Here is a 26,592-nt window from a genome sequence, read left to right as displayed (position 1 = left end):
ATCCTCATCACTGGTGAGTCCGTTTATCTATATATTGTAGTACAGAATACTTCTCAGTCTTATGCCAACTCTCTATGCTGCCCTTCGTTGACTTCTTCGACACGTTAGTTGAGTGTTTTTTTGTCTTTTTTGATGCTGTAGTATCAAAATCTCAAGCATTCTAAAAAGAGACCTTGTTGCTTCTTTTGACATATGAATGTCTGGAAAGATGACCTACAATCAAGTGCATTATAAATAAACCTTAAGCTGGTGGATTTAGCAACAGATGATGTAGGGACGTGAAACATTTAACAAGATACAAAAGAAAAGAGTGATTGGCATATGAGAGTTTATATGTGTGTGTGTGGGTGGGGGGTGCATGTTTTTGAGCTTTTCAGTTTTATCTGATTTACTTTTTTTAAAGAAAAGCTCTTGTAGCTTTTTAATCCTTGTTAACAACTCCTCATAAACTGAAGTTTTCACTGTGAGTTGCATGTATGAACGCAAAGTGACACATTTTTCACTTTGACTTTATCCAAAGCAATTATTTATGTTAATTTGAAAGTCCATTTTGTGGGTTTCAACATAGTAATAGTGGCCGCTGTGGCTCAGTTGTTAGAGTCATTGGTTAAGAGACAATCCCCAGCTCCTGCAGCAACATGTCCAATGTGTCCTTGGGCAAGACATAAAACATATAACCTCCTGCTGCTTCGTAGACAGTGTATAAATGGAGTTACTCATACTATATAAGTTTAAGTCTAATGCTAACTGCACAGGTTTAACCTGTAATTATGTTTACTCTTAGTCACATAGGGGCTGCTAAATCTTGTTTGGGGGATTATTGTATACAGAGGGGAGGGGGGACAGCGGGTGTGTATTGTAACTAATGTCTTGTGTCCTGCCTGTCTGTATACTGCTACTGGATGCCTTGAATTTCCCTCGGGATCAATAAAGTATCTATCTGTCTGTCTGTCTGTCTGTCTGTCTGTCTGTCTGTCTGTCTGTCTGTCTGTCTGTCTGTCTGTCTGTCTGTCTGTCTGTCTGTCTGTCTGTCTGTCTGTCTGTCTGTCTGTCTGTCTGTCTGTCTGTCTGTCTGTCTGTCTGTCTGTCTGTCTGTCTGTCTGTCTGTCTGTCTGTCTGTCTGTCTGTCTATCTTTCTTCTGATGGTCTCATTACACAGCAGCCTCTGCCATCAGTTTGTAAATGTGTAGGTGTGACATGTGGTGTAAATTTGTCAGAGGACTAGCAAAATGCTAGATAAGCTCAAGTCAAGTAATGTTTCTTTTTTTTAAAGAATATGATCTTTGTTTTCCAATTTACACTGTTTCCCAGGATGCATTGCAAGTTTAGGTTATCATTTTAACTAATTAAATAAGTAAAAATGCTGAACAGTGAAGTTATCTTTACCATGCAACATTTAGCATTTTGACCAGTGACGATGCCCAGCTTCACTTTGCTGTGAGAGGAGTATTTTCAGGACTTGTATCCTGACTTGGTATGTGAGTTACAGCTGCAGTGAACTGTGAGTGCTCGCCTTTCTGGACATGATACATTATGTAAGAGGTCGCACTGTGGTCACTGGAAACATAACCTCTCCTAACAGTCTGGATGTGTTACCGGTTCAGCTGAACTGACCAAAGACGGATAAATAACACATAGATCGTTCCGTAGCAGCCACAAGTTTAGCTTATGTGCAACAGGCAACACCTTAAACTTAATACAACCATAAAAGTAGGTAAGCTGAAGTCTGCACAGTAAATGTTACCAAATGTAACTAATACAATATGCTGACAGAAAATTCCATAAAAGGTCAAAGGTCATTCCTTGTTTATTTGTAGTCTGATTTTTGCTGTAGCAGCACGTTTGTATTTCTCGTCGGTAGATTCTCACACACAGTAACCAAAAGAGCTGCCAGAGTCACGTGACTGTTGGTTCTTAAATATAAAACAGCCACTTACTGAGCATGCATGCTCTGTTTCAGTGTCACCCTGCTCCAGTGTTACAGCCATAAACCAGTGTGACCGTCCTCAAGCCTCTGCACAACAGTGCTGTAATGCTCTCCTTTCACTCACTCAGATATTTAACGCCTCCTTTAATTGTTTGAAACACATGAGTGAACATGGTGGGGTTTTTTTATTTTTATTTTCCTGCCTATCTGTTCAGATGAATGTTAAACCTGCAGAGAATATGTGTAACAGCTAGGTTAAAATAAAGTACTGAGCAAAGCTGAGCTGTCACATTGACAGCTGAGGTCTGATTATGATCCTTATCAGTGAGCGCCTAACGTGTTTGTGAAGTGCTGTGCAATTTTTTTTTAAAAGACTCTATTAAAATAGATGACTGCTGTAACTATGGTTACAAGAGAAGGAAATGTAAATGATGTCAATATTTTTAACATTTTTAAATACTACAAGGGAGAAAAGCCACAAAGCTATACTGAGCAGGTCAATCTGTTTTTTCACCTCCGTGTGTTTGCATGTGCTGATTTATTTAAGGCATACACTTAGTCCTTGTCTCTAAGTGATGCACCTTTTAAATGTTTGTGATTTGTTGTGACTGTATAGCATGCTGCAAACATGCTGAGCAGTAAGCTAGGTCTATATTGAGCATGTGAACTGTACAAACACTAACCTTAGAGAGCTAGCTTAATATTAATACGCATGTATGTGTCTGTATATATATATATATGTGTGTATATATGATATGTCGTCAATATTATCATCATCATTTCTATCAATGTTCTTATTTGGAAACGTTATATTAGGAATTACGTAGGTGTGCAGTTCACATATTTTTTGCACATATTTACCCACTCTAGGTTTGCTACAATGGCATTCAAAAGTACATTCCTGAAGCTAGTCAAACACGTACTACGAAACATACTTGATTTTCATTCTTCATTTGTTCTGCTGCTAGAGCAACATTTTACCAACCAAGAAATGTTCATGCATCTGCAGAAAACTGCAGATGCATGAAAAATCTAGGCGACTGCTTTTCACTGAACTGTGCACACAGCTCCACTGAGCTTGTCCTTATCATCAGTCAACATCAAAGCTGAGGTTGCCTACAGTACTTCCTGTAATTCTCTAACCTGCTTTTATGACCTCAAACAACAATGTGTTTCAGGTTGTCTGCTGATGAGTATCAGAGGAGATGGAGAAGACTCTACAGAAGAACTAGGTGGGTTCATAGTTTACATTGGGTACTGTGTATAACTACTTAGTGGGGATTTCCAAGAAGTATGTGGATGACTCAAGGGTGATGATGTTACGTTGCAGTAAATAGTCCATTCTTGGTGTTTATTGATAATTGGGTGACCGGGTTTGAATCTGAGCTGTGGCTACTTTTTGTCCCCGCTCTCACTTCCTAATTTCTGAATGTAGCCAGTAACCTTTCTTTGAAAGGCAGAAAAGGCACCAAAATAAATCTTTTGAAAGTAACAGCAGAAGTGCCACAGTCCAAGGTGTCATACTTGAAGACTCAACATCCATTCAGATTGGTTTCTCTCAATCCATTTATTGATCCAATGAACATTTCTGTTGACAGATTACAAGGTTACATATTTTAATTTTCCAAACAGTGAAATGAAACAAGAAGGGATGAGCTGTCTTTGGTCGAACCTGTAAAGATATGTGATGAAGGATTATAAATAAACTGTATTAATAGCGTTGGAAGCTACCACAGTAAACTGCTCATGCAATAACGCCTGTGTTAATAATCCCCCTGTTTGTGATTTTAAATGTATTTCACTAAATGTTCCATTACATTATTGCATGATTTTTTCGTGCTTGATGTTAAAACTGGACAGTGTCAGCTGGAATCTTTTCAGCGTTTTTTATAAAGAGGTCAGACTTTGACGAGAGTGTCTGCTGATGTTGATCAGCTGTCACCCCCTCAATGGTTCCTAGACGTTCGGGATTCAAATTGCAAAAACTTGTGATGCAACTGGATTTGTGGAAAGGAGCATGATACCATGACTGAGACTTTTCATCTTGCACACAGTAAACAAGTTGTGAAATCACACATCGTCCCTTCCTTCTGCTCCTTCCCCCATGTCCGCCCCCCACCTCCACACACACACACACACACACACACACTCACACACACACACACACACACACACAGCACGTGTGACGGGGTAAACATGAGTGGACATTTCCCAAACTGATGTTGCAGGTTTTACGTTGCACCATGTGATGTTTGCTGCTTGTTTTTGTTCCAGATTTGAAGTATGTTTGGATCGGATTTGGGATCGGCCTTTTTTTGAGTGCTGGATACATTATTTTCATATTCTGGATCATCAGGAGGGATATGCATGAAAGCACAGGTGAGGGTTATGGACTCTTTAAAAGATTCAATAAATCAAGAAACATCAATTTATCTTTTTAGATTCTACTTTTCAAAAATTGGGCAAGAATTTGAAAGTAGAATTCCCTCAGGTCTTCTAGCAAAACATCAAGCCTGCACACTTTTTTTCACTTCACTTTTCAAAAAAATAAAAAATACAGTTCTCGACATTGACATATGTTTTTATTTATTTGATATACTTTATTAATCCCCTAGGGGGGAATTGTGGTTCATCAGTCATTCCAAACAGGACAGCCTGTTTGTGTTGACACCACCAATGAAACAGCACATTCAGAACCCTGTAACCTATCAGATCACACAGAAATCTAAACTGATGTCCTCTCTGGCCAAACATCGAGGAAGGTCTGACCCAGCATACAGTATGGGTGTTAAAAATCTGAACTGACATTTTGCATCTTTGTGTGTCAAGCTTTGATATATTGGTTGATTGATGGTCGATGTTACAAACCGTAGTTCAGTAATCAGCAATTTCAAAAATAAAGCAAACACTTCATGTTGGAAAAGGAGTATGATGTATGATGAGGTTTACACATATATGATCCTATCCCCGCATGTTACAATGACTGTGTATTCATTTTAATTGTAGTATATCAGTAAAATTTAAGCTTCCGTGCTCACTGTGTGTCAGGTAAGGTTAGGTAATACTAGGTGCGCTGTAGTAAGTGTAGCAGGTGACCTTCTTCTGGTTGCAGAGTGGTCTCTAAAGCGGTTTCAGGCATACTTGTGTGGGAGAGGTTTAGGTGGAAAGGTAGGAAAAAGAGTCAGGGCGTACTGCACAGGTGTGCTGGGATAGAAAATAAATGAGAGCTGAAAACATTAAACAGAAATTATGTTAGCATACATCATTGAGGTGTATACATGTTTCAATTTAGCACAGCTGTGTGCAGCTGGCTGAGTAAAAGAAGAGCTCTATCAGGGACTGTGTTTATGCAACTGTGAACAACTAATATTTTTTAACCTTTTTTGTCCTTCAGATGTCAGATTAACACCTTCAGAGGTAAGATATTACTGCATGAAATAATTCCCTTTTTTGATTGTGTTTTAAATGACACTCATTGAAGAAATGTAAATGGCACAAATTTAACAAACAACAAAAAAACATTCTTATTATTTTTTTTTATAATGGATGTTTGCATCAAATGCTAGGTTTACATGTCCTTTATCTACTTTTACCAGCAGCCTCATTGCCAATCAGAACATCCCATGCGACTGGTGTCCAATGACATGCAGTGTTAAAGGTCAGACAGAGTGATTTGCAGGATGATGTGAAACCTGCAGAAGAGGCATGTGGGGGGTAGAAGATCAACCAGGCGGACAGTTTTCCCCTCACGTTTTCACACATGAACACTGTTATAGATATGTTCTACATCTTGTGATTAACAATAACATGTAGCAATGTGGTTTTCAAATTAAGGATTGTAAGATAATTTGTAATAAGCATTTTCATGTGGCTGCTGCTTGTTGTGATTAAATTGTTATTTGACAGCCTGTGCGTACATTTGTGTTTGCTTTCACTCCTCAGTAAAAATCCAGCTGTTTCACTGACGCACATTCCACACTGAGGTTGTTCGACACCACTCAGCAGAAAAGTTCTGCGCTCTAAGCAATTCTTATATTATTCACTAGAGGGCAACATTTCCCGCAATTAAAAAAATGTCACCTCTGAAAACCAGAGCAGCCTTGAATACATTTGTTTTTGTACTTTGATTTCTGGTAGGGGTATCAAAAACTTTATCCCCACTAATTTGTCACATCTAAATAATGATAATGCTCCCCAGTTTACCTTCTTCAAAAAAACATATTCAAGTTCCAATTACTCAAATTAGATACATAAGAAACTCCTTTATACTGTATTATGTATCTGGTCATATTGCTTTTGTCCCACTTTAAAGCGTGTTGTGTTTTTAAAGACACGTCTCTTTTTCGAAAATTAGCATGATTTTAAAAGAAGCGTTCCCTCCGTCAACACTTAAGTTCAATAGGACCACCTGTGGAATTAACATTACAAAAAAAAGAGTATACCATTGCGAAAAGATTGATTTAACTTTTGAAAAAAGCTACATTTTACTGGAGCAACAAGAAATATTCAATATTAATGACCTATAAAATTTTAAATGGAGCTGCACCTTCCTATTTAATGGATCTTATTGGACTATATGAACCTTCTCAGGCTTTTTGCTCGCAAGGATCTGGTCTGCTGACTGTTCCTAAAGTGAGGAAAAAGACTGTTGGCAGTTCTCTTACCGTGCACCAACACTCTGGAACAGTCTACCTATGGACATAAGGCAGGCATGCTCTGTGGATGTTTTTAAAGCCAAGCTAAAGACACACTTGTTTACATTCTGTTATTCGTCCTGACTTGTTTTTATTGTGTTCATTTTTTAGTGTTTTTAGTACCTGTACAGCACTTTGTTTGAAAGCGCTTTATAAATAAAGTTATTATTATTATTATTATTATTGTTGTTATTATTATTATTATTATTATTAAATGTTTTGTGTTGCTGAGCTTATCATTTCTTTAATTGACCTTGACCAATAGAATGTACCTTTTTATTGATGACCTCCAGGCTGAGGCTGGGCCCCAGAAAGCTTGTATTTATTTCCATGTTATAAGTGTAGCGCTAACTCTGCTAGCTTGCTGCTATGTTTTCTGTTAGCATCATGCTAAGCGAGGATCAGTGACCTCAAATATTTCCAACAGTTAACAAAGCCAGAGAAATCGGGAATTTTACATTTTGTAACTGGACGTTTCAGTCGCCATGATGAGCCACCATGAGAGACACAACACGTTTATTGTTGCCATGGAAACACCAGATGCATAAAGAAGTGGGAGCTGCTAATTAAGGCTGCTTTACTGTTGCTGTATGTGCTGCTGTGATAACATTGTCATGTAAATTCTACCTGGATACATCGTTGGTAAACATATTCTCTTCCTCAGTTCAGTTTAACCCGTTCGTATTGACTACGGTCAACACAGTTCGTTTTCATCGGGGGGAGGGAAGGAGTAGCAAAGAGAACTCCCATGATTCCCCGCTAGCCTCAATGTCATCTTTTATTATTTTTTTGATTGAGAGCCTACTGGCAGTGGGTTTTACAACTGTGTGTTTAAGCAGCAGACTAAATTCTTGTAGAATAACAGCACACAGTTTTTTTGTAATTATTGGGAACATTTGCACATCATTGGTCATTGGTCATTTGCATTTACTTCTGTGCATACTGTTTTGAGTTGTGGATAAAATGTTGTTGAAGAAAGTAAAATAAAGTTTAAGTTCGTTAGTTAGTTTAAGTAAAGCTAACATACATTGTAAATATGTACTAAAATATAGATTAACAGAAGCAAGGAGAGGAAACACACCACCTGTTGCTTACCTCATTATCCCCCTTTCATTCACAGGAAAAATCAAATATGGCAGCAGTCTTCTAAACTGGGCTCAGACATATGTAGAGCAAGGATTCTTTCACCGTTTGGCGCCATAGTACATGGTTTCCCACATAATATTTTACTCTGAATTCAGAAGGTTAAAGATAATTATTGTAAAGTGGGGACTACTTCTTTGTAAATGGAAAAGCCATTTTTGTCAAACTGTCGCCAGACAAGACGCACTTATGAGGCCCTGCAAGGCGTCTCTTTTATTATCTGTAAATCAAAAGTGTACCCGATCCTCGAGCTTTTCTCTGAGGTTTGATAAAAGCCAGTAAATTGTCCCGAGAACCCTGAGCTGAGCAACTGAAGCACAAAGATTTACTGTGGGATCAGATGTCATGAGACAGGAGAAGAGCGAAGAAAGACATGGACACCAACAATGAGCTACCAGATGAATGACTGATAACAAATAACAGGAACAACTGAGTTACTTTAGAGGCAGAAAACCCCCCCAAAAAACGGTCTTTCTGTTTTGTGTTATTGGCCACAAATACCCCGACACACAATGAGAGGCAGCAGCCTGCCCCCTTCCCGCCTGAGTGTGTGTGGTTCACAATAAAAGGCCTTACTTTGGTCTGCGCCTGCTGCCCTCCACAGCTGGAAGTGTGATTTGCTCAGCGTCAATCTCAACAACACAGACCTCCATCCCTTCCATCCTGCACAGGAAATTGCATTTCCCACTCACACGCTAAAACCAGAGGTGTGTATGTGCATGTTTGTGTCTGTCCTCGCACATGCTCACCTGTCTGTTTCTGTCTCTTAGTGTGCATGTGCATTTGTTTGTGCGTGTGTGCATGTGAGTCTAACAAATGTGTTTTCACTGTGTGTGAGCGAAGGGGGGAGGGTCAGAGGGAGGTTCTGAGCAGAAACAGAGCAACCAATGTTTCATATTACACTTGGCTGGGGAAAAAAAGAGGAGAAGAAGAAGAAGAAGAGTGGGAGGGGAACCTGGGGTTTCTTTCCTTCAGCAGCATTTAACTGGGAGTTTATGGAGGCTGCAGCCGTGGAAAATGAAGATCTCCACTGTGGTCTTCGCTCTCCTGACTCGAGCCCTGCTTGGAGGTAGGAAAAGTTGATATTGTTTCACACTAAAGGGGATGTGAGGGGAGGCAGAATGTTTCCAAATGGTTTTTGTCAGACTTTGTGGGATGCATCAGAGAATGAGAGATGTTGGGGTGATGGTTGAGGAGATTGGGAAAAGGCTCTTATCTGGTAACCACATTTTCTTTGTACACCGTCCAGTTTCTGCTCAAACTAAAGCAGTTAAGATTGCTGGGTGTTGTCAAGATAATAAAACAGGTTACAAAGTTGCACGCCCTTGCAGAGATTAGAGACATCTAACATGGAAAGTAATGATTCTCCTTGGTTGACTGACAGCAAATCAGTTTGCACATTTACTTCTAGTCTTATTTGAGATCATTTCAGTCAAAATGTCACAGCCTGAATGCTCCAAAAAGAAAAGAAAAAAACGCAACATCCAAATAACCTTTTTTAGCCACTCAGCTATAATGTTTGTTGTCACTCAAGCACAATAGATGACACAACTGGCACTGATTTAATGATGGGGCTGAGAAAGTTGTGTGTCAGAAAAATGCTGGTGTGTCTTAAAAAAAAGTGTAGATTGTGAAACTGCTGGGATAACAGATGTTGTAGAGTCTGATAGAATACGGTGAAAGTGAACCTTTGTACCGTCATCTTCATCCCACGTATGTCATCTCATGCCAAAAACAATAGGCTGTCAGCGCCACAGAGACTGTTGAGCAACACCAAACCCCCAAGAGATGTACAGACTGACTAAGTAATTACTTGTTGCTTTCGTTCGCTTCATTAGGCTGCAGATTTTGTGAGTTCAAGTCAATAAGTTACAGGATATATTGAATGCACATCATCCTGAGACTGTCAGGCTTTAACTGTGATTTTTGGAGATGGTCTTTGATGGCTTCACTATTTGGTGCAAAGTATCATAGTGCTTGTAAAACATACAATATGTTGAATGGTATTAACGTTTTTTTTTATTAAACCTATGTAAAAAAAAAAAAAAAAAAAAAAAAGAACAAAAGATAAATAGTTGCAACATTTCTGAAATTCAGAGAAATCCATAACTCTATAGTTGTTAGAGATGTGTCTTGTAACGACATGTTTATCGTTGCCTTGGAAACACCTGATGTTGCGCCAAAGACCGCTACATAAGGTAGTGGGAACTGTCGTACTCTTGCTGTATGTGCTGGCGTGATAGAAAGGTCATGTAAATTATACTATTGTCTGGATCATCGGTAAACATATTTTCTTCCTCAGGTTGATTTCGCCCACTCGTTTTGTCTATGCTCAACTCTGAGTTCTTTTTTATAGGGATGGGGAAAAAAGATAGAAGTCACATGATTCCCTGCCAGTTTCAATCTCATCTTTTGTCATTGTATTGATTGAGAGCCCCCTGGTGGTGGGAGACAGTCAGAGGGTTAATTTAACATTCTTATAAGGTTAAAGACATTTATTATTAACATTACATTTTCAACATTGGAGAGCTATCTCTATGTCCAAGGAATGATCATTTGAAACAGTTTATTTAAGAAACTGCTCACAGCTTCTATCTCAGACAGCTACAATAATCTTTACACTGTAAAAAATATAAAATCTTTTTTTTTTTCAGGATCTTTTAGAAAACCAATAATACAAATTCTGCTTCCCAAAAACTCTTTTGACATTTCATATGTTCAAATTCAGAAATCACTGAGCTGATGGGATCATTAACTGCTTAGTCCAGTGGTTCCTAACCGTATATGGCTGGTGCCCCATTTTGACTTAAAAAGATCTGGCAACACCAGGCACCCAGAACATATACAGCTTTTTGGTAACAACTAATTTGTTTTCAACTGTGTTGCAAGTAAACCTTTTTACACCACATTTCGTCTTATCCAAGTTTATTATTGAGGACAGAGGAAGAAAGACTCGGATGTCATTTTTGCACAACGGGTGTCAGACAGAGACTCTGCTAGTTTCTTGTTTTGGTACTGGCAGTAGCCTTTGCTCACTATATATTAATATCAAATATATTTCTTGTTGATCAATAAATACAAAATTACAGTTGGCCATATTTGAATTCCATCCGACCCCAAATGGGGGGCTGGGACCCCAAGGTTGGGAAAGCATTTGTTTAATTCATGCATCAAATAAGGAGAGTTTTTATAATATAGTTAATAATACTCATCTTTTGTTCTTTGCTAATAGTAAGACATTAATAGTACTGTTTAAGCAATGTGTCAGAGGAACTAAGTGTTTAAGTGCCTTGCTTCTGGAAGAGTGTGCCTGGAAATGAAATGTAAACAACTCTAAGTATTTACTCTCAAAATGAGACTAATGTTTCCTGCACTTTTTGGTGAGTTTTATAAAGAAGAATAACTACATGGCGATTAAAATAAAGTATCTTATATTAGACCCAGTACTTAATTTACCTTGTAATTTTTTACAGTGTAGCTAACCATCTGTGGTCTGGACATAACAATGGAGAGACAGGAAAACAGCTGTGTGTGTTTAGAGGGACGCCTCAGCTCTGTCAAAATCAAAGGGCTTCTGAAGCTAACATGCAGTCAAAACAAGAGTAGCAGTCTCCACAGTCATATGTGTTTTATTTACACATAACCTCCAATTCAGTGACATCATTTTGGCTTAAAGGGGAGTGGATCATTTTACATATGGCATACGTCTTAAGTATTTTGAACTTCTAAGCTTCCACATTTTACATATTTAAACAATAAAATTCATTTCTGTTTTTTGTTCTCCAGATTTGGGTTCGGCCATTAACGTCACCATCACCCCCTCTCCCTTCACGGTAGCCCAGGAGGGTCAAAATACCACACTCTCCTGTGTCGTGTCTCAGCGGCGGCGAAACGCTGCTCTTCCTGTGGTTAAATGGACCTTCCTGCCTGCCGGCACAGACCGGCCAGAGGACGAACTCCTCATTGCCCGGGTCAACATGAGGAAGGCCCGTTTCTATGGCAACTACACTAAGAGCTTCCCATGGCCAAAACTGAAACTGACTGTGGTGAAGCAGGGGAAGATCTTTGACCTTGTTATCTTAAATGTGTCTGAGGGGGACCGGGGGCTCTACATGTGCCGGGTGCAGGAGTTTAAAAAGCACCAGGACCGCTGGAAGGCCTCTTCAAACTGCACTGCTGCCACTGAGCTCAGAGGTGAGGCTTACTGTTTACATTATCAACAAATGAATTCTGTGAGCATAACCCTGGTTCACATTGAGAAAATAAGCCAGTGTTGAATGGGTCATAAGTTATGGGTGCAGAAAACAATGTCTGTTCAACGCTATGGAGACAGTTTCTCGTCAGATTGATATATGAATCAATACTTCTATCTATCTATCTATCTATCTATCATCTATCATCTATCTAGGTTTCTAGGTTTTATTTCTATTTTATATACTTTATTAATCCTTTAAGGGGGAAATTCATGTTCGCACTATTTTATTGTGAAGACATGCACACACAGGCCTGAATCATACATGTGCACAAGCCGGACCTGTGGATATGCACAAATGGAGCGATGAGCTGGTGGGGGTTCGGTGCTTTGCTAGGGGGGCACAAGCAAAGCACACCTTGGCAGTGCTTGGGAGGCACCTCGAGCTACCAGACCTACTTCCATATTTTGGTCCATGTCTGGAATTGAACCGGCGACCCTTCAGTTCCCAACCCAGGTCCCTACGGACTGAGCTACTATCTATCCTCTGTGGAACGTTCGTTCAGCTAACCAAGCTGTCATCTAATTGGATGAACAGATGTTGGGTTCAGCTGGATCTAGTCAAAACAAAGTTCTCCTGGCATGATGCGACAGATGAGATGATTGCATAGCATTGATTTCTTGCCAAAGATTTTGGATATTATAAGCTCAAATGAAAATCAGTGCCAAGTTGTTGAGCTCAAGAACTCTTCAATAGCACAGCTCATGACTCCTGATCAAAATGATTAATTTCCAACTGAAAAAAAATGATCCTCAGATGACAGCTACGGGTCCTGACTATCTTATCCCTTCTTGGGAGAAGAACCAAGTAACTCCAGCCAGGTTTCTCACAAAGTGACGTCACTGCTTCTAATGGCACAGGGTGGAGACTTAAGAGCTATTTCTGCAACCACAACAGAAGCAATGACAAATGCAGCTTTGATAATAGGCGGACCGCAAAGAGTTTTCGCAGATGCGAGGTTTATCTGCAGAGATCTACCAGGAGCACAATCAGAAAACTGTGACTGCAAAGGTCTCCCCGAGATGTCCCTAACATTTTCTGTATTTGATGGAACCCCCCTTTCTTTTAGTAATTTAGAACTCAAAAATGTGAACATATCTATAAGCGACAGTTACACTGGTCCACCAAATGTGTGTAATATGCTCAGAACTTGTGGATGAAAGCAAACTAAAACTTTGTTAAACCAAATATAATACACTGAAAACTGGGATGGAAATATTTGTTCAGTTGAAGCATATCTAATTTATCAGAGGTAGCATTTTCTGTGCCCACAACTGGATGATGTAATACATCTGCCTGTAGATGCGGTGAAATTGGTTGCACTGTCCTGCTTCTGATTTGGTGAGGGGGAGTAATTGGTGGGAAATCTGTCTGGAGATAAAAGGATCTTCCATCACATTAAATTGTGGCTTTGACAGAGTAGATGATCTTGGAGAAAGAGCAGAGAGAGTGTGAGGTTTCAATACCACCGCCGGCACATGGCACATTTACACAGGGGTATGGATGACACATCCACTGGTACCAGAAATTGAAAGCCCAGAGAACCGCAGAAATCCCTTTTAACGCCACAACAATGTTTTTATCCCAATTTCTCATTGCTCTCAGATTTACTATGCAGATATTCGTTTTTTTCCAACTTTGGTGTTTAAAGATCCAACACTTTAATCAGTGGATGTTAATGCAAGGTGTAAACAGACTGAAAAAATGGCAATATAAACCGAGAATGGATACAAATCAATTGAAAGACTGGCACATAAAGACTCGTAACAATTCACGCTAAAATGCTAACTTACAGCAAAGTAGATTTAGAATTCCTCCTATTTATACTTTATACTTAATGTAAATATAATCAAACCCTGTTTTAACTTCAATTTAAACAGATGAGCATGACGGAAGAAGACTTTCTATGGTAACAAATTACCAGAGTTTGAGGAAATCCCTAGAATGCAGAACTGCTAATGTTAGCATAAATTTGATTTTATTACTTTTTTAAACAAACCTGTAACTCGGATCAGTGTAGAGAACCAAAAATAGCCCAAGAAACATTGCTAAGAGATTACTCACTTTATTAGCTTACATTAGAGCAGAAACATCACACATTTTTGTGCACTTGAGCTCTGCTGTTTTTTAGTTCAGGAGACGCTTGAGGACACCCTCAAACCCTTCACATGCTTACTATCTCTCGTGCTACAGTCCCATAAAAGTTTGTAGTACAAACTGACAATTTATTCTTTTCTGATGTTGATGAAGTACATGCGTAGGCTTATGGTGATGTTCTTACTGTCCAGCATCTGTTTTACATCACAAGCTAGAATTGTGTAATTGTGTTTAAGCTTCTTTAAACTAGAAAAAGAGCAGACAAAGACCACACAGTTGTCCACAAAAACAGATACCTTGATGATGTAGATTAAGATTCTGTCATGGTTGAATGAGCAGAAAGCCGTTGGAGAGGCATTCAGTTGAATTGTTTGATTTGATCATGGTTTGTCCAAAGAATAAGTGCATCACAAAATTTTCACTTTTGCAACAACCTCAAAACAATTCATACTGTCAGTGCTCTACAACACTAAACGTTGCTGACCACATTTTCCATGGAAGAGTTCCTGCAGGCTGTGACTTTCAGGCTCTCCACAGCCAAATGGGCTCATGCAGACACGTAGTCCCTACCAGGAGCTGTTGACATTGGCCCCGACAAGGAGTTTCCCTCCCAGAAGTAGAGCGGACGGAGTCCACTGAGACTCAGCAAAAATGGAACAAGAGATAGTTGTGCTGAGGAAGGTAAAGTTTGAATGTTTGTCTGCAGCAGCAGTCCAGTGGGCAGCTGGCTCGTGTCTGGCTCCTATAGTCTTTGGTGGTCAAGGATGTGGGGAGTTATTTTCATCTGAGGAAGCACCAGTCGTTTGTGGCTTTGGATGTATTAATAAAAAAAGTAAACAGTGAAAATTTGGATAAACACTGCAACCACGACCAGAGCACAACTTGAATATAATAAAGATTGGTCATTTATTTTTCATTGCACAACAGCAGGAATGAGGTTATTATTCTTGATCTAAGTGGAATTATTATACTTGTGTATGTCAAGGCAATCCTTCAATGGGATAGATCAGTATTTTTGAAGGGGGGGTTGTATGAGTTAATAGTCAATAGTGTGTTAAAGACAGGACATCAGTCAGCTCAGCCCCTAACTGAGAAACCAACGAACAGGCCATACGCTGTAGATGATCATGTATGTTTCACACTGAAGTAGTGAGCTAACAAATTGGAAAAACTATTGTACTGAAAAAATGTCCTCAAAAATTAAACAAACTGCCTGGTCAAAAACAGCTTTATCTGCAGCGATGTATACATTAGCCAATCTCTGTGTTAGCATTCCAACCGATTTATTTATTAAGGGGCTTTCCTGTATCTTATACGCAATCGTATAGACATTAGCCTCATGCAACCACACTTCAAGAATACCAAACTATCCCTTCAGTGTCTCTCAATCCCTTCACTTTGAAATTAATTCATCATCTATGTTGGTATATATTTAAAGTAGGTAAAATGACTTCTAAATCCTAATCCCAATCGGTCTCATCAGAAAAATCTGCTCTGAATTTTTTACCAAGAGTTAGTTGTAAAAAAACTTGAAAACCAGATTTATTACACGATTAGATGAATAGTTACAAACAATGAATCTGGATCAGTATATTCTTGGGGTAAATTTGATAAGTAAGCATATTTTGCTGATTTTCCCTTGGAGCATGGCAACACAATGAATGAACATAGTTTGGGGCTTAAAATCCAGGTGAAAAAAGGCTTAAATTATTTAGTATTGATATTTGATTTGGGACTTTTAATGCCGAACTCTTTCAAACACGCTGTCAATGATGTCAGCTGGGTGCTTGTAATGGGCAGGCTAAAGCAATCATTATGCTTGACTTCACTATTGGTGCCCAGTGGACTAACGGGGAGTGTTCATTATTCCCAGTATTGGCAGTACTGTTGACAGCTATGATAAACATCAGCTTTACATCTGAGGGGTTCAAACCTCCCTGGGGCTGTTGCTCCATGGTTCACACTCCTGATGAGAAACAGCAGATGACTGAGACTTTTATGAGCATAAACGTGTGTGTTTCTGACGCCGTACTGGTGGAATTCCTGCAGTGGGATAACATTAGGTGACCAGGTGTTTCCACAATCCGTCACAGAGACAGAACTCCCATTACTCTATACCTACTACTGCTATAACAAACAGAGCCCGAGAGGTCAGATGGTTTGGTGGAGAATTTAAAGAGAAGAGCGCAGTATGGACGGAGCACCAGTTTGACACAAACAAACTGAGCTGAAGACATTTCTACAATGTGGGCAACTTTCAGTGAACAGGGAGATTTCTGCGAGGGACACTGGACACGGATGTGGCATGGTTTAAGAATAGAAAGAACATGGAACTCTGGGTATTCGTCTGGCAGCTACTCGTGGAAATATGAAAATCAGAAATATCCCAATTCTGAGGTTACAAACATCTCTGGGTTGCTTTTGAAGACAAACAGGGTGATATGAATGAGAAGCAAACAAAACGGGCCAATGTTTTTGCCATAATAGGGACACGAGGTACCAATGAACAGAAAAATACTTGTTCATGCACTAAAAGACAACAGGAAGTGAAGGATGATTCAAAGCTTTGTAAAGACATTCAATGATGCTCTGTACAGAAATGAATCTGCTGGCTTTAAATACTTTAATTATAGTATTGACTGCTGTAAATGGGGATGAAACAGAGGATCATTATTCTATCCTCCGTCTTTGTATTGATGTTTACAGTGTTGGGTTTGTTAGGGGACAAAAAAGGGGTCACAATTCCGAAATACAGTCAGCAGATGAATGCATCTCTGTGGCTGAGATGAACAATAAAGTAGTTTGTTGTTAAGTTTCCGCTGCAGTCCGACTCAGTCTTCAGCCATTCAAAAGCTGCTGTCAAAAGAAGACATGAGGATAAAAGCCAGTTTTATGGCTCACAGTACACCAGATTTATCCCGTTTCTGATCATTCCAGCATGTACAGCTGCTGCACTGACAGACCTACGCAGAACCTCGGAGAAAAACACCGCATAAACGTCATCCATGTTATGGAGATTTACACAGTGAATAATTTACTGTGAAGGCAGGCTGGGACTTTAAATTAAGTCATCTGCCATGTTAAAGGATGAGAGGAAGTCCGTTTGAAAGGTTTTTTCTTTCAGGAAGACTGCAGTTCACAGGGAGGCAAAGTTTGCACTGTGACCGATGGATTTGCTGTAGATTGTAGATTTCTGACTTTGAAATACAGTGGGTTTATGTTTTAATGAACAAACATCATATATTAAGGAAAAATCACAAAAGTAATAGATAATAACCTTTTCAAATAACCATATTTATGAACACTAGTCCTCAGGTCCACCTGGCTTATTTTATCTGAGCACCGACATACTGTCTCTTCAGTAGTTTCCAATGAGAGTGTTTGCAGCAGCAGGCGGACGTCTGGAGAAAAAGTCCATGCTGTCTTATAATGTATGACATTCTCCTTACTTTAGCCTCTTGAACCCACGTCCTCTTTGCTCCATGTCACCCCATGCTGGGGTAAAAACAATCTCAAATAAAATATTCAGTGAAGTAACAGAACAGTGTCAGAAAGCAGCTGTTGTCAACAGACTGTTGCCATAGAGACAGGATGGACGTTTTCAGTAATGCTAATGTCTCATCTTGCTTAGCTAGACTCATTAGCTTGTTCAGCAGCAATGTACATTTACGTTTGTGTATATTCTTTTTGCCCATTTAATCTCAACTACTGCAACTACTTTTATCAAAATTTCAGCCAAACTAGTAAAACAATTCTCAGCAGGTTTCATTGCAACACCTATGAAGAAGTTGATTCTAAGTTCTGCTAGTTGACTCTTTTAAGTCTTTTAATACTATTTTCTCATCATTGTGCTTCCTGTGTAATTCATGGAAGCTGTTTATTTTCATCAGATCAGTCACCAAGTTGATTCCGTGTTTTCATCATGCACATGTTAATCATGAGCTTTGACCAAAACGCAATCCTAAAATCATTTTATCTGCACGCCTACTCAGATTCAAAAAGTAAATATTTTACATGAAATTTGATCATCTTCAGCCAAGTTCCTTTCTTTCTATCGCCCCCTTAACAATAAAGGTTTCCAAACGGTAGAATGTAGGTCACAGACAGGGGCCGTATCCAAAAAGTATATTCCCCACTGAGCACAGTCTGAAACCTGTTAGGTCTATTGCATATTTTATAGAAGGTGTAAATCAAAGATAGAAAACACCTCGACTGGTTTATTGACAGTATACAGTTCACCACTGCTCAGACATTTCATTTTCAAATGTGACTGGTAAATGTAGATCTCTGTGAAGTCAACTGAAAGGTGCTTTTTTTAGTTTTTAATTAAGGGTCAACATATTTTCAAACTTCCATATCAGGAAACCATTTTACCGCTAACACACAAGTTGACAATCAGATCAGTGACCTGCACTGGACACTCAAGGTAGGTAAAGTTGTCCTGAGCAGCCCGTTTAAGTTGACAGCATTGTTTGCCTCATTGAATTAGATTGTAACAGAGCTACTTTATGCCTGACCCACTGTTTGTTTTTTCTCGTTTTAATATGACTCTGTATGTTGTCTTTCAACAACGGGAAACTGAAAATGGACTCTAGCGGTTTACAAACGCAGCATCTTCTTTGGCTAGTAGTTTTCTAAAGAAACTGTAGCTCTTTGCGAACGGCTGACTTCCTTTTCAGTATGACAGCCTGCCGATCTGTCGTTTCCTGTTGTTATGCAGCAGGTCCTGTTTGTTTGATAAACTAGACCGGCCTAGTTAAGCTAGACTGGTGAATCAGCGGAATTTGTTATCAACGACAGCCTTCACAGCAACATATAGATTTACATTTTACAATCAGTGTTGTAAGCATTGTGTATTGTTTTGGTTGGTTGAAACTGGGACATGGACTGTTCAAAAACTGGGACATATTCCTGTTTTATCGTTAATTGTGGTTACTTGGGACACAGAGCTTGAACATGGGACGGTCCAGGATCTCCCTATTTTAAGTATAAAGGTTAACATGGCTGTTTATTGACACTAGGGTTTTTTACATATATAAATGCAGTTCTAAAACAAGATTAAAAGTTGTGTTTGAGTGTAAACATGATGCAGCAATTTCTCTAAATGTTAGTTTTTACAGAACTGCAGGCTTTGCAGGGAACATAGATTCAATCTGACAGTTTAATTCATGCTCAGGCTGTCCCACACAGTTTTATGACGCTGGTTGTAATTGATTTTTGTTCTCCTGTTGACAGTTGTGCTTGGGAAGTGTTTTTTTTTGTTTTTTTTCCCCAGTGTGCATCCAATTATTTTAATGTCAGTTTTCCCAAAAACCAACCGAACATGTATTCACCCTGACGGAGGAATTGTGTCTTCCTAGCGCACATTTGTTAAAGTGATGCTAAAAGAACAGCTTCAAGAGCAAGAAGAGGAAGTTTCTGGTTTGAAATTGTACGATAGGATTGATTCCGTTTTGTAGTTAAGTAAGTAGTTTCACGTGCAAAAAATAAAATCCATGCAGGAGAATAATAGCTCTTACTGTCCAGCTATGGATTCATCTTTTATAGAAGCTTGTCAGTTCATGAGCTCTCAGAACAGCCATTCTGCCTGTGGGAAAGTCTCCAGCCAGCATGGCCAGCCTGCTTGTCGTCAGCTGCTGGTGGTTTGGGGTATTTCAAGACGCCTTGGTGGGTGTCACTTCACAAGCTTCCTACCACCAGCTCAGCAGGAGAACAGCAGTGTTAAGACTACTGTGGTCACATGGGGTGGGGAGATGATTGAGTGTGTGGGACGAGATTTCAGGTTGAGTATGGGAAGCATATTTTCTCAGCCATTTAGGACTCAAGCAGCACATAGCTGGGATTCTCATCAAACAGATAAAGTCTGCATTGATACTTCAAACTCCATGTTGGTGCTCAGATTGGATTTAGAAATGGTAACAATGAGAAGACAATTTGACCATAACTAAGCATTGCAAAAGTGTAAAGCTCCTCTTTTGTCTTCATCCAAATTAAATGTATTAAAATGACCCCAATAAAGTAAAATAAACGAATTTTGAATGAAAGTTATCAGAACTGTCACTGTTACCTATGAAACTATAAATGTCGATGTTTTGCAAGACATGTAAGCAAATGCATATTAGTTTGGAACCAGTTTGGTTTTCTAACAGTGTGTCCCTTCCCTTTCTACAAATCCCCCAATTATGAGAAAAGTCCATCCTCTCCGTCATTTGACTGCTCCATTTTTCCGAAAATATGTGCTCAAACAGGCCGTTTGGAGATTTTCCCTTTGTGACATCATAAAGAGCATCCACCCCTTCCCCCATGTGGGTGGCACTCCCACAGCCAGGTGTTTGTTCTGCCGTCTGCCTTCTCACCATAAACTTGCAGACAGCTCACTTGCATTTAAAGCTACAGACAGAAACAGGCTGTTCTGAGAAGGGCTGAAGTGGAGGGGTTTATAGACATGATCAAATACCGGATAGTATAGTAATAATGTGATTGCAATTCCAAATGTTCCACATCAGTGGAAGCTGATACTTGTTCACAAAATGATCTCAATAGCACTCCACAGTCAGGCAGAGAATCAATATCACCTCAATATTACGAGAGTGTTTACATGAATAGCCTACGTTTAAAAGTGTCTGCCAGCGCAAATGAAACATGAACTTGTACATGTTGTTTGAAAACTATAAGTGTTGTACTTAATCGAAATGCTAAACTGTTGTTACAAAAACTTCAGCTTGACATTTATGGGCACCCTAAGACTGGCTTACATCCCCCAGTGTTGGCAAAGTGGCTGTACTGCAAAAGCTGTGACATCTGTGTCAATCAATGTGCATGAAGTCAACGTACTGTTAGCATACATGGAAATGATGCAGCTGAAATGTTTGTCTCAATGTTTTTTGTTTGTTCTTTAACTTTGTCTTGTTTTACCGAGAACGTTTTGTTATAAAGCCTGACAGAGAGGTTACTGACCAGCACACGGTGGATGTGTGGTAAAAGTCCAGGAGAGTGTGTAACTTTCATCAAACTGTTCTCAACAATGGCTGAGCTAATAAGATATTCAACCTTTTTTGGTTCAGTAAAGGTTAAGGTTGAGCCCTCTGGACAGTGATTCAGAAACAGGATCAGGCAGGGAGGAGGCTAACCTCAGCTAGTTGTCTTCCTACAATTAGCTTTATTTAAACTTTAGCTAGCATGTAATCAGGCGGCAAGGAAGCCACAGTGATGACTACGGACTTTACAAACTTCTTTTCCTCTTTCTCTTTTTTTGTAGTGCATGTCCTACCATCCACCAAGACCAAAGAAAGCCTGTGGAGCTTGTTTGAAGGTAAGTCAGCCTATTTTTAGAATGGTAAGTGTGTGTGTGTGTGTGTGTGTGTGTGTGTGTGTTGTGGTGAAACAGCAATGCATCGTACTTGAAGGCCAAATATAGCCTAACCCAAAGGATACAGCTCAGGGCCTGAAATAACTAGGTCAAATGTGCCCATCGTTTTTCCTTCAAATGTGTGAAGAGTGAAGCAACTTCTGTTTGACCAAAGTGTGTGCAAATGTATTTGTGTTTCAGATGTGTACCTGTGTGCAGTGCTGATCTGCTCAGTGGGTCTGCTGTGCATGTGCATGTTTACAGTGACAGTAACCTGCCAGTACATACAGAGGAAGCAGAGATTAAAAGGTTAGCAGCAACATTAAGATAACTCTTATCTGACCTCTGAAATAAATCCGCTTTCTTTTGTTTCTCTGTCTCTACCAAATAAATTGTTTCTTTCAAAGTCAAAACTTCTAATTAAGTCAATTTTGTAAAGAGTAGCAGTTTGAATCTTTGACTGAATTGTTGTCATTTTATTCCAACATCCTTTATATCTTTGCAGACAATTATCACTTGGTCAAAAGTCCTCAGAACAGGTACGATTTTATACAGTGATATATGGCTTATTGCATTTGCTAAAATTGTTCTTACATGTGTTTAACCTTTGGTAATTCTATCTAAATCCAGCTCAGGGGAGACTGTCACAAGCTTAGTCAATATGTCTCCTGCCCTGCCTAAGAAAGAAAGGAGGTACAGGAAGAAACGGAGCAGAGACTACCAAGAGGAGACCCCGCCAGAGATACCAGCAAAAGGTAAAAACACAAATTCACACCCACAGCGTTGTCCTACAGTAAAAATTCCTTTTGCACATTTAGTTTATATGTAGATTTTCCGTATGGAAAAACACTAACAAGCTATTCATGTTTCAAGAAGTAGCACAAAGTTAGCAAGAGAAACAAGGTAACATGTTCTTTTGTTCTGTCGCTGCAGCTCCCATTGGAGAGAAAACACGGAAACCCAAACTTTTAAAACCACAGCCGAGGAAAGTTGTGTTGGTGAGTTCAATGAGTTTAACATCTTGATTAATTAAGTCATAATTGTTTATTTTTGCAAAATAATAAGATAAGGAATCCAGTCAGTACTAACTCTATATACGTATGAATGACTTCCTCTTATATTAAATGTGACGTACAACAAGGAATGAATGAGGCCAGTCTATCACTTTTACTTTGAGAAAATGAGTGAGAAAAAAGTATCAGAAAATGTCCTGATGTGCAGCCTCACCCAAGTTTAATTTTTTAATTGTCACTTAATTGAAATAGCTTGGTTGCAGCTGGTAATGAAATAGCACACACAAGGTAATTTAAAGAATGATTTCCCTAAAATAATAATTGTAGAGTAATGGAGCTTAATAATCACCTCTAGTTGAAGTGGTTAAAGTACCATGTGTGGTGGAGAGATCCTGTCCTCGTCATTTCATTGGTTGATGCGGGACATTAACAGGGCTGGTGTGTTTCCCCCAGCCAATGACAGCATGCAGTCGAGTTTCAGAGTTGATTAAATTCAGCGATTGGACACGCTTCAAACCGGCGAATATGACAGAATACATAGCGGCAAAGAAGAGTGAGGCAAAAGCCACGTGGATAAAGCTTGTTCCAAAAGCAGTGCAAACTTTGGGTTGGAGAAGGAGCCCAGTTTGAATGTTGTGTTCACAAGCTGCAACGAAAAACGTTACTGACTTCCTCTTTAAATTTCACATCCTCCACCCAAGAGGTAAGGCGACATCTCCTGAGGTTACATCTATCCTGATTAGACCATTTCACTTTGTAGGGTGTGGCAGAAATCTTTCCCAACTTTCTTGATCATTTTCTAACCACTGATTCCACCATGGATTCTTTATTCTTTATTTTACATATCATGATTTTTTTCCCTCGCCTTTTGACTTCCTTTCTCTCGCCATTTCCAGCCGAAGATTGTGGAAGAGAATTTGACCTACGCCGAGCTGGATCTGGTGAAGCCCATTCCAGAAACCAAGGCATCATGTAGCGGGACTGTGTATGCTCAGATACTGTTTGAGGAGCTGCCGCTTTGAAAAGAACAAACAAACACACCACTAGAAACTGTGCCTTGTATAAAAAAGTACTGTCTATTTATAGCCTTTGTTATTTTGTATTCAAATGGTTTGTGAAAAGCAACATGTGTATTGTCTTACAATTATGACACCATATGATTTCATGTTTTTATGCCTGCCTTTAATTAGACCTAGGTGCAAAAGGAGATATTTTCTATCTAGTATTTCTCTTTTTAAGCATGTTTTTTAAAATCCTTTGTACATGTAGCTTCAACTTGGAATGTAATAGAAGTTAACAGAGCTGATCTAGACCAAGTTAGTCCGTTATAGTAGGAGGGGAGATGGGAGTTTTGCGGCGTATGCTATGAGATCTTTGAAATTCCTTGAGTGAATTGAAAAACCATTTCAGACTATCAGATTTCTGAAGGCGAGACAAACTAAATGAAAGTCTTCCGTTCTAATGGGTGTGTAGATCATCACAATTTTCAAAGTCTGTTTTCAAATTTACTCCTGGCATGTTCCCAGCATTATCTGCCTGACAACATCTGTGTCCAGTTTGTTTTTATGTGACACTTCATAATGACCACAACTCCACAGAGCTGATATTAAGGTAGCGATTAGCCCCTCGACCTTCCCCCACAGGCAAGTATGCAACCTTTCATCTGGTGCCAACGTCAACTTAACAGGCAGTTAGCGCCACACACACACACGCACACAAAGATACACATGAGGGTGGAGTTGCATGTAGGGCAAACGATCTTCTAAGTTTAAACACATAAAGACTTTGTGACAAACTAAGCGTTGTGTTTGGACCTTTTCACGTCAAGGTAAGGAAAATCTTGTGGGGATTTTTTTGTAGTTTAAGATAAGATCAGCTGCAGTTTCACATGCTTTCTCACTTTCCATAAGTCCCAGTGTGAAAGTGCTTAGGCTTCTTTTTCCATTTAGTGATCCTCTGGATTCAGGCATGGAAAAGCAAAGCAGAGTTTTTAAAAACAGTGAATTTGAAACCCAGACAAAAAGGCACCGGATCCCTCCCTTCCCACAGACTCCCAATATCTCATGTGGAGTGAGCAGTGAGGTCAGATCAGTGCTGGAAGAAGCACTAAGGTCCTCAACTAAAGTACCATTACAACATTAAACAACAACAACAACCAGATGATCTTCATTACAAGTAAAAATCTGGCATCCCGAATCATCATTAGTACTGCATGGTCAGTCCAAGCAGAGCTGAATTTAAAGTTAAAATTTGTGTTGCACAACTATAAAGCCCTGTGAGTGTTTATTTTGTGTATATTTCATTGTATAAATATTAATAACCAACTAATGCATCAGTGTTTAAGATGTATATTTTCAATTGTTGTGACTCCAACTCACTCTTCATACTGAACTGATTGCTGGAAGACGAAATCCAAAGCACTGAACCTAAAATATGTTTTCTGTTTATTTGACGATGATCTTTGTTATGCCCTCATTTGTATTTTATGCATTTTTCTTATAGAGTATAAGTACAGAAAATGTACTTGAAGCCTTTCAATGCTATATTTTTTTAAAGGTGTGCTACCACGTTTGACAAATGTTAGCTAATACAGCTCAGCCTATCTGTCTGCTAACATAGAACTAGAGAGAACTGAGTAACTTAAGGTTTCTTTTTACTTTTCTGTGAAACATGAAACCATTACCTAATGTGTGGTACTGTAGGTGTATTTAGTTAAGTAATGGCCGAAAAAAGCAACAATATAGCCGCTATAATGATTTTGCTAACAACTGACATAAAATGCATACAGTAGGATGCATAGGCTACATATTATGATGATGATGATGATGATGAGTTTGAACGTTTTTATCCAGTTAGGAAATTAAAACAGGATTCAGTGTCTTTAAAAATGTCAAGAACATCTTAATTTCTTGATTGTAACTTCAAGCAATTAGCTTTTGGAACAACTGCTTACTTCCAATATGGCTGCCAGCCAAGGCACAGCCTGTACCACTTGAAAAATCACAACAAAGTAAGTAGGACAGAGTTTTTAGCTGCGTCACATGTAGCCTACAGTGTAAAAACGTTGACCGCAAGAAGCATGATTCAGGTTTTAGTCACCTTATAACGAGCTGGTGGTTTACGATCTTGGCATTGTTTGTTCCCCTTCCTTTACAGTTCATTTCAATCTTAACCACCATCAGCCTCCGTTTTTTCCATTATTGTTCTCTGTGTCTGTCAGCTGTACAGTTGTGTGTATTATTCACGTATAAAATGCCTGACAGTGACCTTTCAGTGGCAGGCAGAAGTGTATTTAAAATGCCCTTAAACTGTGAAATGTAAAGTTTCTTCCAGACCACATTGTCCTTAATGGGAGTCTGCTAACTCGAACCATGTGTTTGAATTGTGCTCATTGCTCCCTCCCTCCCACACTCTTTCTCTCTACTCACCACTGACCTCTGCATTCATCAACATTCCAGCATTTGTTGTTCATTTTGTTCTTCTGTACAGTTTGTTTGTATCAGTAAGCGAAATAAATACAAAAGTGGATTTGAGCAGCATGAAGTCTTTCTGTTGCATGTTGCTATTTGGATTCTGATGGTTCGTCCATCAGACCCCAACTTTGCTTGAAACTGAAACACTTCTACAACGATGGGATGGACTTTAATGATAATTTAAAGAGAAACATCCTTCAAAAGATGAACCCCTCAGATTACTGGTTATCATTGAAAGGAACCTCACATCTTGCAAAATGTCTCAATGTTTCAATGTGGAGAACCTGAATATCTACTGGAAGGACTATCACACATATTCAAACATGTCAAATCAATGTGTCCTAATCCTTTAGGTTTCACTTGTTGTTTCTGTCCCGGTTATGCAAAGAGAAAAGGGGTACGAATGTTTCTGCTTGTGTAAAGTCCATAAATCCACAAGCTTCAGTAGTTCTCTTTGCGTTTGCTGCTAATGATCAAATTTCCATACAAACATGTTCTACAAGGATGGTAACATGGTACCCATAATACCTGAAGGTACACTAAAAATAGCTTATATTTTCAGTTTCCATGCAAAGTTTCCCATAGAGCTTAATTTCAAGACTTGACCTCTGTCACAAATGACATTGGCCATCGCAAGTTATGGA

The 26,592-nt window shown here is 39.2% G+C and overlaps 2 protein-coding genes across 2 annotated transcripts in view; both read left to right on the top strand.

The window, feature by feature from the left end:
* Positions 1-5,833, top strand: part of LOC306817543 (uncharacterized protein) — a 318,525-nt gene extending 312,692 nt beyond the window's left edge. The window contains exons 4-7 of the mRNA XM_079334513.1: positions 3,106-3,159; positions 4,202-4,306; positions 5,322-5,344; positions 5,527-5,833. Coding sequence (XP_079190639.1) covers positions 3,106-3,159; positions 4,202-4,306; positions 5,322-5,344; positions 5,527-5,583 — 239 coding nt within the window. The 3' untranslated portion in view covers positions 5,584-5,833. The remainder of the gene's footprint in view (positions 1-3,105; positions 3,160-4,201; positions 4,307-5,321; positions 5,345-5,526) is intronic.
* Positions 5,834-8,647: 2,814 nt separating this feature from the next.
* vstm4b (V-set and transmembrane domain containing 4b) lies at positions 8,648-26,564 on the top strand. The gene is made up of 8 exons (XM_079334511.1): positions 8,648-8,833; positions 11,551-11,958; positions 21,373-21,426; positions 21,664-21,771; positions 21,968-22,001; positions 22,093-22,217; positions 22,396-22,460; positions 23,372-26,564. Exons 1-8 carry the CDS (start codon positions 8,782-8,784, stop codon positions 23,495-23,497), a joined length of 972 nt encoding a protein of 323 aa, XP_079190637.1. The 5' UTR covers positions 8,648-8,781; the 3' UTR covers positions 23,498-26,564.
* The last annotated feature ends 28 nt before the right edge of the window (positions 26,565-26,592 follow it).

This window comes from Symphodus melops (genome assembly GCF_947650265.1).
Source record: "Symphodus melops genome assembly, chromosome: 21".
In the NCBI taxonomy this organism is placed as follows: Eukaryota; Metazoa; Chordata; class Actinopteri; order Labriformes; family Labridae; genus Symphodus; species Symphodus melops.
Note: the sequence above shows the minus strand (reverse complement) of the source record. Positions and strands in the feature narration are given on the sequence as shown.

Coding starts and splice junctions, on each gene's coding strand:
- vstm4b (XM_079334511.1), top strand. CDS start 8,782: ATGAAGATCTCCACTGTGGTCTTCGCTCTCCTGACTCGAGCCCTGCTT. Junction 11,959..21,372: donor TGCTGCCACTGAGCTCAGAG/GTGAGGCTTACT, acceptor CTTTTTTTGTAG/TGCATGTCCTACCATCCACC. Junction 22,218..22,395: donor GCCAGAGATACCAGCAAAAG/GTAAAAACACAA, acceptor CTGTCGCTGCAG/CTCCCATTGGAGAGAAAACA.